Here is an 18,066-nt window from a genome sequence, read left to right on the forward strand (position 1 = left end):
CGACGGAAATCTTTTCATTATTCCCGTTAAACTTGCCACTATTTTCTCGTCTTCTTTTCAATACTGTATCGAATTAAACTTTTTATCCCTTCGGGTTGGTTCAGTCACTGATTGGAAGGCACGAATAAGGCATATTTATTTTTTCTTTACAAAAGAAGAACAATCAAATGCTATTAACTTTTGTTTCCAGCTGGGAATTTTATACATTTAGTAAATGTGGGGTTTCTTGCTGCATCATATTGGTTGTACCATTTGTGTCGAGCATCCCTCTCTTGCAATATTTGCAAGATTCTTTGGGTTTTGTCTATTATTTTCTCACCATTTTAAGTTTTTTTTTAAGATTTAAAACTGGAGTGAGCTTCCTGGATTACCAATCCAATCCAATCATCTCGCTGCTCTGCGCGCAGCAACGTCGATCATTTGTCAAGGAAGGGAAGCGTCTCGGCTCAAAAATCAATAAGCAAAACTAGATTGCGCCCTCTGCTGTTTGCATCTTGATAAAAAAAAAATGAATTTCCCCAATTTCATTCATCGCACGTTTATATCGATTTTTAATGTCATTTTTAATCTCATGCATCGTTACATCCCTGAAGTAGACAAACATAAACACAGACATATGTACAAGTTGACACATAAATAACATGGAAAATAACATGTAATAATAATAAACAAACGTTGCCTTGACTACCACTGCTCATTGCGGACATATTGCCATGGGATATTGCAATGGGATATATTGGATGAGGACCCACATTTTAGGGGTTTTTGCTCGAAACAGTAGATCTAACTTTCAATCAGGAAATTTTAGTCCATTAAATATGTGGTCATTTACACTTGTATGAGCAAAAAGTAGAATTGAGTTTGATGTTATTTAATGAAATTATTTCTCCTCCTACTGAGCTTCTCTTCTTCAGGAGAGAAACTCTCCACTCAGCAGCATGCTGGGAAGGATCTAACAAGCAACAGCACTTCTCTGAATTTATGTCCGGCACCAAAGGTCAACAGCAGTGGAAGACAGTGTGTGTTCCTCATGTTGTCAGGCCAGGACAGGAGCATTTCTTTGTTGGTCACAGACCATATACAAAGATGGATGACGGTACTAAAGACTCACTGAAACACCCCTGATAGGAAATGTCTCAGACAATAAGCTAGAGCCACAGTGTGAAGGCCACCGTTTCCAACCTGAGGTCCACGACCCTGGAGAAGAAGCATCAGAGATCACGGGGGGAGTTGTCTAAAGTTGTTCTTTCTCAATGTCATCGTAAGAATTGCTCATGTCAAAGAAAAGGTAGGGCTGGTCTAAGAAACAATCAATTGCTCTTGTGTTTGTCAGACTGTCCACTCCTGTTGGACTTCACTCTAACTTTAAGGAAACTCGAGCTGCGACAAGGTTCCAAGTTCTTTCTTCATCAAGGAAAAAGACATGAAATCAAAGCAACCTTGTGCCAAAACATGCAAAGAAACATAGCACTCAAACATGACTGTGACACCCACTGTTTCGGAGGGAATCCAATTGGCTTGTATTTGGCTCTTGGGTCGCCTGTATCAACATCCCTTCATGCCATTACTGCAAGGCCAAAACTAATAGATAAATAAATGCAAAAATCCACACAAGTTGCTTTAACAACTAGCTCTCTAATCTAATCTAATCTCTAAGCATAATCCAGGATTGTATGGATATTTCTTAAACCAACTTTCTGTTTGACGTTTGGGGAAATATTCAGACCCAGGAATGGATCTGCTTCACGTCGGCATTAACTGTAATACCCTTGCATTATCTGATAGTAAAGTTCATCTGGGAAATTCTATTCCGTTTCTCTCCTGCGCGCAAGTGTGTAGTTCAACACTGTTTAACTGAATATAACTTACTGGTCGCTATTTCAAAAGTTGTGGAATTATTTCACTAGTCATTGGAAGAAAATGAATAAAAATAATGGGAGTGATTGATTTGTCAGACTCGACAAAACGAGACACAACAAGAGATGACAAAAGATAAAGACAGCTTGTAATTCCACATCATCAGGGTGTCCAAAAAAAATTGCTAAAGTAATCTTCAATTGATTCAAAATGCTGCAAGCCAGAGACCTGACAGGAGAGATCACATCACTCCAATATGAGCTTCCTTCCACTGGCTCCCTGTTAAGTCTCGAATAGAATTTAAAATCCTTCTCTTAACCTATGAAGCTCTTAACAATCAGACTTTATCGTATCTTAAGGAACTGTTAGTCCCATATCTCCCCAGAAGAACACTTTGCCCTTAGAGTGCCGCTTACTGGAGGTTTCTAGGTTTTCTAGAAGTAGAATGGGAGGCAGAGCTTTGAGCTCTCAGGCTCCTCTCACGTGGAACCAGATCCCACTTTCAGTCAGGGAGGGGTCTTTTAAGGCTCTTTTAAGGCTCCAGGCCACCCTGGACCATTTCCTGGTGAAGCTGCTGAAGGTTTATACTGCTGGAGGAGCGAAACTGAGATTCTTCACCATGTGTCACTATTAGATGTCACTGACATTCTGTCTCTCTCCTGTAGTCTGTTCTCCTTTTGTACTTCCCTGCAACATCTCGAGATGATTCGTGGTTCGGATATAGGATCATCTGTTTTTTGTTCTTTGTCCGAGCCTTTCTCTCTTTCTATCCCCTAACCCAAACTGGAACCGGAGCAGCAGAAAGTCTCCACCACCAAGTCCAGGTTCTGGTCCTGCACTGGCAATCGGAGGAGGGGCTACAATCTGTATAAATCACCAATGTCTTTGTTATTTGGGTGTAAGATAGAACAACATTGACGTAAAGTGGGATAAATGAAAAAAAAAAAATCTTTTTTGTGATTTGCAACTGTAAAGATGTAAAAGAGTTGGATTAAAAAATATATATACTTCTTCCTACCCCCTTTATGAACATGTAGTGGACATATTTAGAAATTGAAAAGTGTGTTAAGTGATATCTGGATTACTCATTTCATGTTTGGAAATAAATCAAATAAATACAATAAATCAAATAAATACAATAAATACAATAAATACAATAAATCAAATAAATACAATAAATAAAATAAATAACATTAGTAAGTGCTCTATAAATTAAATGTAATGGAACTAAACTGTATTGTTTGCTGTGTAATATTCTGCTCCATGTGAATCGTTGGGTGAGTAGTCGGACACCGTCACTGTGATTTTGTCACAAGAACGCGTCTCACCGTTTGTTACAGTACCACAGTTTCGAGGCCAATATGACAAATACCACGACTGCCTATCGTCTGCAAGAGACGGGAAATGAAGGCTCTTGAAGCGGCGGCAGCTTCTTGGTTTTCCCCTTCACACAGATCGGCCCACAGTCGGTCCGGCTCCCTCTTGAGCACGCACATCTTGACCTCCCCTCAGCACTGTTAATTAGCTGGAAACAATTAGGTGGAGTGTGGAGGCACCCAGGATTGGATTCATTATCAGAACAACCTTTCATCTGCCTCCGCCGGGCCGGGCCACCAATCTGGCTCCAGGCCTCCGTGTCCTCTGCTTCCAGACACGGCGGCAGCCCCGACACAATCTGTCAGGACTCAGAAAGTCCCAAGGTCCCGCGCACTCCCGAGGTGTAGCCGAGTGCAAGCAGGGGCAAATGAGAGTTAACAACCCAAAATCAATTTGAGACGGAGGGGTAGGACGGTGGACTTCGCGCTACAAGACAGAGACAGACGGTGAAGGCGTCCGGGGCTCCTCGGATCAGAGCAGATCATCGCCTCGCGCTGCGGGAGATTCCTCTTTAAGGCCCCGGGGGAGAGATGAGGGGGAACAAAACAGCCACATCCTCACCTTTATTGCCCACAAAACCAACATTCAGCGGCACAAATTATGTTCAAATAATTGTTGTTTGGCCGTAACAATTCCGTTCAAACGACTGCCTGCACGAGGGGAAATTGTTTCCGACCAGCCTAAAGGGGGGGGGGGGGGGGGACCGCTTTGCGAGGCGAGCGGGGCCTGTGTGGGCTGATTAACGGGTCGTAAATTCACTCCATTTGCCGAAATGAAATTCTGTCGTCGAGTATGTCCACTTCCTCTTGTGCGGAGATCCATCAAAACTTAACGGAGAAAAATAAAGCCGTCTCCTCGACGGCAACGAGAATCACAGCTCAGCAGGGCTGTAAAGGCGACCGTGTGGAGCTCATACTTGGCTGAGGCCCCCGTTTAGGCGACGCTTTCAAGAGAAAGCTTAAAACTTTGTCACATTTTGGAAACGGACGTCATGTTTTCTGAAACGAAATCGCAAAAAAGCAAACAAAAAAACGCTTCGTTTTCACTTGAAATTGTCACGTAAATTCGTCTTTGGAACCTCAAGTTTTACTCCAAAATAACTTGTTTTCGCAAACATGCTACAGGTATGTGTCTTACTTTATAAGGTTCTCCAAACAGGTTGAAGCCAGTGGAGAAGAGGTCTTCATCCTGCTGGACCTCCTGGTTCCTCCTCTCCCACTCCCTCCTCTTCAGGGCGCTGCGCTCCGACTCCAGATGACTGCAAACACACAGAAAACATCCGCTCGTTTAGCTTCCTCCGTCCCCGTCTTCCACCAACACAGCCGGGCGGCTCTTAATGACGAGTTCTAACGAGTCATTTCTGGAGCCGCAGAAACGATTTGCTGGAAAGTTTCCCGCGACGTGATTAGAGCGGTCGGATGGCTGGTGAAGAGAAATGAAACGGTGGGTATGAAAATGAGTCAAATTCCACAGAAAAAACACGAGTAAAGAGAGAGAAAAGCTCAATTCTGGAACATGAATCTCAAAGTGACAGCAAAAAAAAAAAAAAAAAGAGGAAGGGTAGAAGACGTGTGGGTAAAAATCCGGCCTTCCACCGAGCTTAAGGCCAGTAATGGATGTGATACAGTCACCGGCCTCACTTTCAACACCATTATCCTGATGATCCTGCGCTCATCAAAGACACCAAATGTGTCCAAAGTGTTTGGACTGAGACTTTGAAAGATGAGAAGTGCTTTCTCTGGCTTTGAATCGGGCGGCCGGGTTTTGATTTTAACTGTGGACCTTTGAATGGATTCCAGTCGTCTCCGGGTTTGATTCACAAAGGCTGATTGATCTTCAAACTCGGAGGAATTGTTCTTCCCACACTATCACCGACACTAAATGCGTGTCGCCGGAGCCATGGTGAAAAGCTATCAGACTTGACTTGTGCATCTGCACCAAGCATTTAGATCCCAAAAGAAAACGTGCTCCGTGATCAGACAAGGTCGTACACTTGAAGTACAGTTTCTTTCGAGGCGACGCTCTCCATTTGTCTGATCCGTCGCCGAGATACGAAGGAACACTTTTCGATCAACAGTTGATCTCAGCATACAGAGTGGGACATTATGGAAACGGCGAGCTCGCCAGGCTGAGCCCCATGTTATTCTATGGCCATACGCAGTTTTACATTTGCTACGGAGTCCATTTCTTGTCCCATCGCGTAAAACCCAACACTGTATTTTTTTTTACATACGCAATACATTGAGAAGACGATTAATAGTCATACCTTCATGTCTATTTGACCAAATATAAAGTAGGATGTCTGATTTGAGTGACGAACGGTCGCACGAGGTGCTCGCTCTGTGTTTAATAACCGTTCTAATCTTTTCCTTTCTCCAGTCACAGGGCCTGTACGGACGCCAGAAGGTGCGCGTGAAGATGAAATTCACAAGGTGAGTTAAGTCATGTAAACAAATGTAATGTACTGAGTGACAGTGTACGAAGGCAGGGTGCCGCCTGGAAAGCTCACCGGTCCATCACAGATCAAACACACACACACACACGCGCGTTCACGCCCACCGGACAATTTAGAGCCACTGATTGCCCAACTTCGCAACGGGCAAACGCCCGTATGTTCCATTGACACCAGTTTGTGTACACTGTTTTGCTCAAGGCATGATTTCGTATGATTCCTGAAGAAGAAATACAGAAGTTACGGGATGAAGCGATGCACAGGCACGCTGACGAACAAAGCACGAGACTCAAACAGTCGGCATCAGTCAGACGTTACACGGCAAACCTCTCTATTTCCAGTAAGGTTGATATGAGGTAGTGTGTGCCATCGGTTTGCTCCCTCATTGACGAGAGCGTTCATCTTTAACACGGGTGGGCGCAGCGGGGCTTGACCTGCCGTTTGCGGCACGCCGTACTCGCCGACGCACTTGAAACGACGGACACAGTTCTGTCCCGGCACTGCGGTTCTTCTGGAGGTCAAATTAGACGAGGCCTCGTGCGTTAGTTTCTGTCAGAGAAAATCTAAACATGTCCTGCTTCTGAAACTCTGCGGGCAGGAACAGCCGACATGGAGACGGTCCAAGAGGAGAAAGAGCACTGGTATTTGGAAGTACAAAGCAAATCACAGAGCGATTGCAATTTCCACAACATCACAGCAGAACTAATGCCGTACGTCCCCGATGCTCAGGTACATGTTCTGATAGATCCAATGCCCCCCACCCTAAAAAAATCAAAAAATCTAATTATAAAGCACATTGTCGACTAATGCTATTGTAAGACTCTACAACATCCTGAACCAGAACCATGAAGGTCTCTCGCAGTTTGAAGTACGGTAGCTTTCAGACACGCATCAAACACTCATTTACCGCCATCGTTTCTTTCCTTGGACCACTTTTGGTAGATATTGAATCCTGCACATCCAACGAGAGTGAGATGTTCTGACCAACACGTCGATCCAAACTGTAAAATCCTCACACTCTCAGCTTTTTCTGCTTCCAACCGATCACGTTTGAGAACAAATTAAAGTAATATATTCCGCTCACCAACAAGAGATAATCAGTGATATCCACTTCAACGTAATGTTAACGCTAACATCTCTAACAAAAAGAAGAAAATAACCTTTTACTTTGTGACAGATTCGTGCCTCCACCCTGCACCTCGCTAAACTTTCCCAAAGACCAGACGCCTCCGAGAGAAATCTTCACACTGGCAGCAAAACACGAGTCTCGGTGGCACGGGCGTGCGCGAGGCCGCGGCCCGTTGACCTGCGAGAGGGCGTCCTGCTGCAGCACGGCTACTGGTGAGAGATGAGACGGGCCGCCTAATTAGTGATCAACACAATTAAAACAGACTTTCTCTTCCGCTGCACCAGACCTCGCCTTCAACGTTTAATCCATCAGCAAGATGTGAGTGGGAGGGAGAGGAAAAAAAAAACCTGAGGCCCACGGGAGGGGAAAAAGAACCAGTTTCAGGGCAACAGACAGTTTCTTTAAAAGGAAGGAAAAATAAGTAAATGATGAAAGATAGGGGGGGGGCAGGATGGGCAAAAAAAGCGGGAGAGCGCAGGGGGAATTTCACCACCGTGATTGACGGCTGAGGCGTGCGCCGCGGCGACAGGCGTACATGTGATCGCCGTGTGCGCCGGGACCGCCGCTTGACGCGTGCATTGTCTGACAGACACCTGACAAGAGCCGCCGCAAACGCGTGTACACGACGCACGCGCGCGTGTAAAAACCGGGCGTCCCGTGTGGCCGATCACTGTCACGCCAACCAGGTCAGACCGGGTCATTAACACGTCCCGGAACTATTTCCCAGCATGCAGCTGCAAATGGCGCCACCTGTCACACTCGCAGGTTAGTGTCAGGCCGGTGGTGTGTTTCAGGAAATGGTGTATTTTTTTTAATTTTTTTTTTTAACGATCTGTGATAAACAGAAACGCGTATGCAGACGATGTTAACGTCTTCATGATTTCTTAATAACGGTGCTCTTTCTCTTCCTCCCAGTTTGAACCAGCTGTGACTGGGCACTGCTCTTCTCATGAGTTTTAATCTCTACCACGTGGTCACAGGTTGGAATGACACCGTGGAGCAGCCGGTTGGTGATCTGACGTCACAGTGACAAAACATCTTCGGTATTCTGTACAAGTCCTCCATTACTCTTTATTTCCCATGAAGTCTTAACTGATGAAACTGAAGGTGGTTTATCATAAATCTGCTTTGTTGACTCTTACTCACATTTTGCACAACATTCCCCCACCCCCCCAAAAAAAGCAGGTATATGAAATGTGTCTTATAATATTTAGGCCTTCTCTTTTTGGTTACTTGTTCGATGGAGATGTTTTTTGATGGCAGAACCTACAGAAGAACAGGAACTGTCCATCAGAGCTGTTTTACCTGCCAGAGCAAAAAGTATATTCAGATATAACCCGATGGAAATGAGAGCAAGGAGGTGTTTTCACTAATTATGTCATTAGTAATTCGGCACTAATGTTTAGCAAGTGAGTTAAGACAACAAAGTTGGATTTCACTTCTGTTGAAGCAGTGCTGCCGTCAGCCAGCCAGCACTCCTCAAAGCGAAATATATATAGTTAGCATCAACAATACATGGAAACCCAGTTTTAACTACCGGTGGAGATGTTTTTTTTGCGAGCTGGTAAATAGGAGCACTACAGCAAACTAAACTTTGTATTAAGTGAACCTCACTGTTTATCTCAGGAGCGCTGGTGAGGAACTGTTAAGCGCTAATGGCCTCTTTCCACGGGGACCGACTCACCTCCACTCCTCGCTTCGCTGTTTAGGCTTTTCAATTACGTGTTAGTACCTGATACCAGGTACTTTTTTTTTTTTTGTGCCAACTCTCCTGCAGTCCCAAGCAAGCCGAGTCAAGCTGAAGATGTGATGTCACAGCAGATGGGAGGCCGCTGATTGGCCCCCGGGGGGCGTGACGTCACGAGATGAGCAAGGAGGGCGGCAGGCGGATTTCAAACCAAATCACAACAAGAACAGAACTGGACCAGTGCTACAACCGTGTCGTACGTTGGTGCCACTCAGGACCAGCTTAGACCTCTTAAAGTACGGAAAGCAAGTTTTAAAAAAAAAACACGATTTTAATCATAAAGTACTTGGTTTGTTATGAAGCGAGAAACTTGTGCATTTCATTATTTTCTGTTTGTTGATGAAGTTCCTGTGTTTCAGATTAAAAACTGGTTTACACATGATACCGTGGCAGATGGTTGCATCGTGTGACGGCATGAAGTGTTTAACTAACGTTAACACGCTTCATTTTAATATGTGGGAAAGATCAGTCTGCTCTCTTGATGAAGCCAACGCGAGATGTTGCGGTTCATCGAGCTCACGCTATTTTTCCGCAACACAAATTACAGTTTAAACACTTGCGATTGGAGATTTTTAACTATCGCCACTCATCAGTAGAGGTTTCATTCAGGGTTTCCAAATATATATCAGTGAATGCTGAACATCTTGAATGTGTTTAGCTTTGGTCGGATGCAGGCGAACAGATTTCACTCAACCTTTCAGGTGAACTATTTCTTGTGGGGACTTCCATATTGAGAGTTATTTTCATCTTTAAGCAGCCGAGTTCAAGTGGACGGCATTCAAAATGGCTTGGCCTATTTGTCTGTGTGGACTTTGTATGTTCTTTCCCTGTATATGTGGGTTATTTACAAGCACTGGGGTTGTCGTCGAGAACACCTAACTCAAGACGGAGCCAAGACCGAGATCTTAAGCTCTCCAGACGGCAACACTCGCAATCAACATATAGACACAGATGTATTCTTACACTCAAACCAGATTGAAATATACAATTTAAAATTGCACATACTAACCAGATTTGATGGGTTTTGAAGTTACTCATAACTTCGAAATCAATAAGTTCTTATTGGATTTTGGATGGGTGTGTTTGTGTGTGCGTGCGGCAGCGAAAACTGATATATGTTTCCTGGAAGAATGAGGGGAATAAAGAAAGGTTTTTGAAAGATGGGCAGATTGATCTGAACGGGATCGCTGGAGATTAATGGTGCGGGTGATATCAGCAGTGCTCATACTGTCCATGTTGATATTTTCTGTGAATGGAAATGCAGTGACGGCAGCTTTCTTTCCTTCTGCGCGTGTGTGTGTGTGTGCGCGTGCGCGTGCGTGTGTGTCCTGAAGTAATACTGATAGTCAGAGTAAGCTCTGGGAATTTAATCTCAGCAGAGCTATGCTGTGCTCCCCTGATAACTAAGCATGTGCACACACACACGCACACACACACACAGTCATCGGCCTCTCATTCTCTTTCCCTGCACAGAGTTTGACGGCCTCCCTCCCTCAGCAGTTTACCACTGTGCCCGTTAGCAAGACGTTGAACCTGCAACCCTGCCTGCCCTGGCTGAAGGCGGACTGCAGATTGCCTTCCTTGATGAAAGGAGGTTAATCACGGGTCCGACCGCGGCGAAAAAAAGCGGCTTGGAGAATTCATGGGAGAAGAAGCGAAGCTGACAGGTTTGTTATTACACCACAATTTATCTGTTCCAAAGGCAAACCGTGCATGGAACAAAGCCCGAGACGTGTTATTTGCTTTTATTTATTGTATTGACTCATAACAAATGGCGTGGAACCTTTCCATTTGAGGCCAGTGAAAGCGGAGCCCCGTTTCCAGCGCGCCGCGCGGCAGCCAGATGTTGCGGCCGGTCAGCGGTCTGACGGCGAACGCGAGCCGACGTCTCCGCGTCGGGGAGGGGAAGAAAGGCTCCGGTCTGCGTTCGCCATCAAGAGACCTTCTGGAGCGGCTTCATTGAAAATCAACCGGAGCCTGACTTTGTGGACTCATGCTGCATTTGTGTCTCCTGGGAATAACTGTCAGAGCGGTTCAAGGCAACCGTTTGGAAATATATTCCAACTCATTTGAAAGCCTTCAAGACATTTGGAGCAAAGCTCCCGGTGCATTTTTGGTCATTTGCCATCAGCTTTCCTCTGCACCGGGTTCCGTCCAGATGTTACTGTGACATTTGCACTTGCAGTTTAAATCATATCCTTTCCTCGTCAAGATGAAAAACATTGGTCTCGACTCCAAGTGAATGCTTCAGCTTTTGTTTGCTTTGATTGAAACGAGTGATTTAAACATTATTCGGTGTGTATTTGAGCTCAGCTCATAAACGAGTTGGACTGATTTAAAGCAGATGTTACTGAATATTGCTGTTAGCGTACAGTAGGTCAGGCTAACCAAAAAAGAGGTTTGCTCACGTAATTTTGCAGAAATTCACTTGGCCTTGAGGTGTTTAAAAGCATATTTTGGCAGTGTCAGCTCAGCTGTTTGTTTTCGTTCCTGTTCAAGACAAGTAAGGTTGCCGACAGCAAAGTTTTGATAATGATTTCCCTACGGTTTCCTGACCAGTCTAATAATTGCATTATGATATACAGTAACCATTCAGAGAAGCTTCACCGGGCTGCACAATATAATTAATAGTTAGCTCCCAAAAAATGAGTAATTAAAACCTGTTAATCGACTTGACGGGTATAATTTCTTTATGCGGGGTTTCTACAGGGAAGAAGTGCAAAAAAAACCCCAAAATACAATGACCAAAAATGTCAAAGTACAACAACATTGACCTCATCAACGTGTTTGCTTTTTTATCTTTCTCACGATACTCAACATTATCGCACGTTCTTCTTACATGAATGTTTAACTCTGCCTATTGAGTTCAAAACCAACAGAGGGTATTGAAGTTCCTTTATTTCTGTTGTTTTCTGAAAGTGTAAACCCCTCAATCACCGGAAACAAAGGACCCTTTGTTCACCAAAGTGCCAAGCGCTGATGAGGAAACCGTGTTTCTGTTTCTGGTTCAAAGTTGAACCCGAGCTTTCATGAGCGGCACCTCCGCCTGTGCTCAAGTTATTACAACAGTTCGCTTTAAAATACATCATCTGATTAATCTATTGCTTCCAGGAATGAAAATGATAATTATACCTTTAGCTGGAGTGGTGTTATAAAAAGCCCGTCATATTTTCATTCCCTTTTTATTTAAACTGCATTTAACCAGGCAGGCTCAATTAGGAGTAAACCCTCGAATGTGTTTGTGTGTGTGTGTGTGTGTGTGTGGGGATGAGGAGGGGAGAAAACGTGTTTTTTTGGGGGGGAATGACAGGGAGAAGTGAGGGGGATAATGAGTGGAGGAGGAAGAGGAGGAGAGGGGGAAGGAGAGAGGAATAGCTGTCAGGCAGCAGACAAAAGCTTTGTTTGAAGTGTCAGTTCAACGATGCATTTGTGTGTGTGTGTGTGTGTGTGTGTGTGTGTGTGTGTGTGTGTGTGTGTGTGTGTGTGTGTGTGTGTGTGTGTGTGTGTGTGTGTGTGTGTGTGTGTGTGTGTGCGCGCGCGTGTGTGTGCGTTCACTCAGACAGCATTACACATCAGAGAAATATCAGCAGCCATTCCTGGATAGACAGGAAGAATAAGAATAAGACGATCCGTAAAGCCATCAGTGAGAAAATATACGTTTTTAGGTTCCTGTAGGTGGAAGCCGAAGAGAATCAGAAATCACTGCGTTTCCTGTGTGTGTGTTTGACACGAGAGCAGGTATTATAATAAGACGCAGCCTTCAAGCACATTGCTACCTTCCAGCTTTGTTTTCATGCACATCACACGGGCCTGTGTATTTGACACTGATGGATAGATAATAGACGGAGAGCAGGAACAACACAGGACTCCGCTGCTTGGCGAGGTGCTTTTTTTCTTTTTTCTTTCAGTGTGTGCATAAAGCCACTCAAACGTATAGAAATCACAGGACAAGTAACACGCGCAGCCTCTTGGTGTTTATTTCTCGTCTTTCGCTGGCTCTCTTCTCATATCGGGGTTTCGAAATCAATTGTTTTGATCAAACAAAAGCTAAACATTTGCATAACGGCAAACAACTGTGCCCAGAATTAAATGCAAATCTTTGCATTTCACATCACCAATAACCATTTACAGTGTTTGCAAGTGAAACGTGTGGCCTTGTAATTGATTTACATTCATTTCTTCAAGTAATTAAGTCAACACGCAGCCGCTTGAAGGCTGTTCAGCCAGTGCTTATGTTGAGCTCCGGCCAATATTTGTACAGTTAGCCAGAGTGGAAATACAGTCAAACAAGCAAAGTCGGCGGCGTGTTTCTAATTTCATTTTACATGTTGGTAAATGTTGCCGCGTAATATGAAGAGGGACATGAACGGTCTGAAGCACAGTTCATGGTTTCGTTGTTCTCTAAATTTGGATGTATTTTTTTAGATCCACACATAAGCCCTTTACCCCCTCCGGAGTGGCTCCAAGAAACTTTCACAAAATTACCTGGATATAAAGATTTTAGTGATTAAATGAAAATGTTAGCGATCAGACTACCTTTCAAAATGACACGCCTTCCATTTAGAAAAGGCTACAAAAAGGTTAAACTACTTCTGTAATTGCTAAAAAAAAACAACAACAATAAAAACAAAGCATTTACACAGGTTCAACTGTCATAGACATAGAGACAAAACAGCCAAAACAAATAAAACAGCTTAAAATGACTAAATCCAGCTGAATTAGCTTAAACTACCAGTAATGTTAAACACACCAAAAATAACCAAATCTGCCAACCACAATAGCTAAAATAGCTAAAAGGCTAAAAATGCTAAAAATGTTAAATTACTAAAACAAGTGTCACGACTAAAGCGGGTATATCCCCACAAACCAACCTAGTTTTCCTCTCCCAGTGAAGTGTTGCTGCAATAGCAAAACCGCTAAAACTGGTAAAACATTGAAAAAACAAATGCTCAAAGAGATACAATGTCAAACTTTCTCAATTGCCATTATGAGACTTCATGAATGCAGCCTATGATAGTTTTTGAATGTGGAGCGCAACCACCTAATCAGCTGCATTATCCACATGCTTAAAGTCAAATATGCTTGGAGGGTCCAGGTGAATTCCATTGAGTGGAAAGTGGCCAAAATGACTCTTTTTGGTCACATTCATCCAGATTTGAGTGTCGTTGGTAGCAGTTATCCCTTCACACCAGGTCATTTCCCAAACTTTGGTCAAACAGTGATTCAAGGGTTGTTCTTCCCATTTCTGCTGAATGAATATCCTATCTTAACGTTAATTCAATGTGAAACATATAGCCTGTTTCTGCGCTGGATAGTTGCCGAGTCCGTTTCATATTGGGATTTCAGCAGGCACTTGAAAGAAAGAAAATACTCTAGAATGACAGCTCTATTCTTATATTTCACGGTGAGCACTCGTGAGATGAAGCAATGTTTTCATGAGTCTTCCCCTCGGTTTGTATCGCGTTCTAGTAGAAGTGTGGACGACACAATACACAGCTATCGCCACATGTCCCTCCACCCTTTCATCTTTTATATGACCCAGTGAAGGCCTGGAGATGATCCCTGCCGACACCGGGTAAAAGGGTTGGTGCGGCTGGGACGAAGGTACGAGACGTCTTCCAAGACATATGAAAGGTCAACATGATACAAGTCCAGTCGACCTGATTCGATTTGCTTAGACAACACATGTCATCCGCTAATGGCTGGCTGGGTTATGGCTCTGAAATCGTTGCGCTTCCCTTCGTCGCAAGGCTTCTGCGGACTGCGGATGAGCTCAGATGCAACATGTCTCACTGCACTGAGCCAGAAGTAACGTCTATGGAAATATGGCGAGGATGGACGCAAGTACGAATGTCTGTCTCGTCACGGTTGGAGCTGGATGATAAACAAGGCTTCTTCTACAACGCTGCCCCCTTTTTTTCTGGATTTCACACTTCGGTTTTTTTCATTTCACCTCCATTGAAATTGGCCAGTGTTGTATCGTGTGTTTTGATTGGTAACGAGTAGCTGTACAGTGCTAAATGATCAAATGGTCAATGGATTCATTTATATGTCACTTTTTCCTCATTAGCAACCCCGAAAACTCTGTACAATGTTGGTCACATTCACCCATTCACACCCCAGTGGGGATTGTTACCATATACGGCACTCAGTACATCCACTGGGTGCAGTTTGGGGTTCAGTGTCTTGCTCAAAGACACTTCAATATATGAGCAACATATGTACAAATACCTACTGAGCCACGGCGCCGCGGAATGGCCGGGATGTTCAGCATTGACTGTCCATAAATCTGGTCCCATCTTTTGTCTAAGATGGCCAAAACCAGTGTGTTTCTCCAAACACAGTAAAATAATCAACAATCTTTTTACATTGTATCTGACTGTTGCATAATTGTTCAGTTTGATACTATGGCTGGCCGCTGCACTTCACAAAACTAAATAGATCATTAGCTTTACAGGTGACGTGTGGAACAAATGTCCTATGAGCCGTGTTTAAACCACATATCAATTGTAATAACTCTTTAAATACTGCAACACTTAATTGCAGTTTATTGTGCTTGTTGCACAAGGTGAGATGTTTCTGTAAGATAGATGGTGTGACGGAGCGCACCATCTGGAGTAACACTCGGCACACATTAAAAAAAACACTGCGAGTCGGAGGGAAAGCAGGGTTGGTTGGCGAAACATTAAAAATTGAATCCGCACAAAGCAAACTCTGCTTTACCGCCGTCTTTTCCAGTGCGCGCTCTCCCAACAATTCTGACCAAAGCTTTGCTGGTGCCGAACAAACTCTCCTCACTGAATTGAAAGCTGAAGGAAAACGAGGCGCCTCAGAGCGACGGACCAACCAAAAGTTGTGCCCTTTTTCCTCGGTGGAGCTTTGTCATGCCTGCTCTGGAGGCGCAGACACAAAAAAGAAGATTGATGGAGGGCAGACGGGAGCGGGGACACACCGTGAACACATCCAGGCGTTGACCTCCCTCCCCCTGCCTTGGAGGAGGCCGTCCTCTCCTGCCCCCGGAGGCCGGCCGGCTGACACAGGAGGGCCGACCGTTAAAGCCCCTCACCTGGACCTTCCGGGCTGTAAAAGCTGCTCTTATGCTCACTCCGTCTCTCTCTCTCTCTCTCTCTCTCTCTCTCTCTCTATTCTCATTCGCAGGGAATCAATCTTCTTTTGTGTTTCAGCAACTCTCCCTGCACACTGCTGATGCAGCTCATTTCCACTCTGCGTTGTTGTCTTGTAGGTTTGGAGCCTTTGTGGAATCTTTAACTTACTTCTAGAGGGGCCACATGCTTTTGAGGTGGGAGACAAGTTAAGAAATGAGGAAGTCCAGAAAAACCATAAAGATGCTCCATTTGTCCTTCAGCACCATCCATCTACTATACCGCTTTATCCACCTTACAAGGGGCCGACGCCAGCTAATAATGATTGAAGGCACGTTGCACCCTGAACAGATCAACAGTCCATCACAGCGCAAACACAATGTGAAACAGACAATCACACGCACTCACTTTTCACACCGAGATGCAATTCAGGTTCATCAAAACAACAACAACAAAAAAACCACGTGTGAAGTGAGAGCAGCCTCCCAACCGACCGGGGCTGGGCAGGTACTGGCCTCATGGCACACTGGGACTGAGATGATCAAAAGCTCAACTGAAAATATTTGTATTTTTTCCCAGTTGAAAAGCAGCATTTCTGATCGTTTCAATAAAAAAAACAAAATAGAATTCTCTGCAAATATTGGCTGTAATTGGCTTGATAAATGAGCTCTTAGGAATCCACGTCTTGACCAATAATTTTTTGAGGGGGGAACAATTGTCAGCTCTGTTTGATAAAATAGTGAAGAAAGTTACAATTACCCTGATGATCGACACAAAATAGTCAGATAGATACAGTGGCTCCTTTTGTCCATCTTCTGCGTATATTTGTGTGTCATTTCCGACATTTCCAGACATTGATGCTTAACAAACACAGCAATACCAATGATGGTCTGTGGGGGCAGTGTTTAAGCCATATCGTTCATGTACAACCAGTGAACAAGGTCCAAAAGAAGACAACAGAACATGGAAGACAAGAAAAACAATGATCCCTTCGGGAAAAAAAAAAAAACACTGAACAGTTTTAGAAACGCCTTTGCTGGCAAAGCTAAAACACAAGACGTGTGTTATCCTGGCAGACCACATTCTAAATACTTATTTTAGTAATTACAACCAGTTTCATGGCTGTTTGGATTATAAACTTTGTCCCATATGAACCTAACAACGTGCACAGTCCCTCACCACATGTATAGATTCACAACTGGGACAACATTTGATGGACATGTACCAAGGTACATGTGTAAAGGAAGCGTCACTGAGCCTCTTCAAGCAAGAACAACAGAAATGGGTGTACGAAATCCCATTGCTTGTAGGTGCAATGACCCAAATGATCACAGCAGTCGAAACGATGGAAGGTCTTGTGGCGCTATGAAGCAAAGCCTCTTTGGACTTTAGAGGTGGCCGTTTTATCGTTTGCCACGGATTCCCTGATCAACATTAAATAACATGTGAAAGCCTAGCAAAGGCTGCAGTGAAAACATCTGCGACTTGTGTGTGTGTGTGTGTGTGTGTGTGTGTGTGTGTGTGTGTGTGTGTGTGTGTGTGTGTGTGTGTGTGTGTTTTTAAGGTTTTCCATGAATCTTACAAGGTCACGTGAGGACAGAGACTCTCTGCTGTGGTGAAAAGGTGAATAACTCAATATTTGCAATGTCTTAAATTGAATTTTTCATGCCAATGTCTGTGTACTACAATCGTTAAAGTTTATTGTGTATTGTTCCCAAAAAAAGCACAGACGAGTGGATAAACATAATTTTTTTTTTACATTGATTCAGTATTTCTGCCATTTCCATGTAAACGGACGTCATTTTCAAAACTTTTCTGAAATGAAATCGTAAAAAAAACAACTTTGAAACGTCGTTTAAAAAGGGCCTCGGTGACTGCGGAACATTTCCAGCTTCTATGAGTGCGAGCCGAAGAAAATAAAGGACTGAAGCACCTCGCCTTTTAACTCGATTCTAGTTATTGACTCAAAATATTTGAGGAGAAAAGACCTTCCGCGTTCAACACAGTATCTCCACCTCGGGGGTGAGATGGCGGCACGTCTCCACACTCGACGGCACCACGAGGCTTTCTTCAGCCAACGGCTCATAATGGGAGCCATTGGCGGAGTTTCAGAGGAGAGTCCCGGGTTCAAAGGAGGTTGAAAGTTCTAATTATTACTACGGCGAGTTGAATGAAGCGCAATTTAAGCCAGGTTCTTCAAAAGCTCGCTCGCACCTGAGCGTCTCAAGTGTCACATTAACCATTTCTTCAGTCACTATGATACAAGGGGAAGAAGAAGAAAAAAAAAAAAAAAAAAAACACCCAATAACTGAAAGTGTGTGTGCTGCAGTATTAAATTATGTGCCTTCATTATTGTAGGTACTCTAACATAATGGCTTCTGGAGCCCTGTGAAACAAAAGA

General features: G+C 44.0%; 1 protein-coding gene across 1 annotated transcript in view; it reads right to left on the reverse strand.

The window, feature by feature from the left end:
* The window catches only part of aff2 (AF4/FMR2 family, member 2), a gene marked incomplete at both ends in the record, with an annotated part of 160,721 nt that overhangs the window by 101,067 nt on the left and 41,588 nt on the right, over nt 1-18,066 (reverse strand). The window contains one exon of the mRNA XM_080501965.1: nt 4,372-4,492. Within this exon, the coding sequence (XP_080358091.1) occupies nt 4,372-4,492 (121 nt within the window). The remainder of the gene's footprint in view (nt 1-4,371; nt 4,493-18,066) is intronic.

Source organism: Blennius ocellaris (assembly GCF_963422515.1).
Source record: "Blennius ocellaris genome assembly, chromosome: 9".
NCBI lineage: Eukaryota > Metazoa > Chordata > Actinopteri > Blenniiformes > Blenniidae > Blennius > Blennius ocellaris.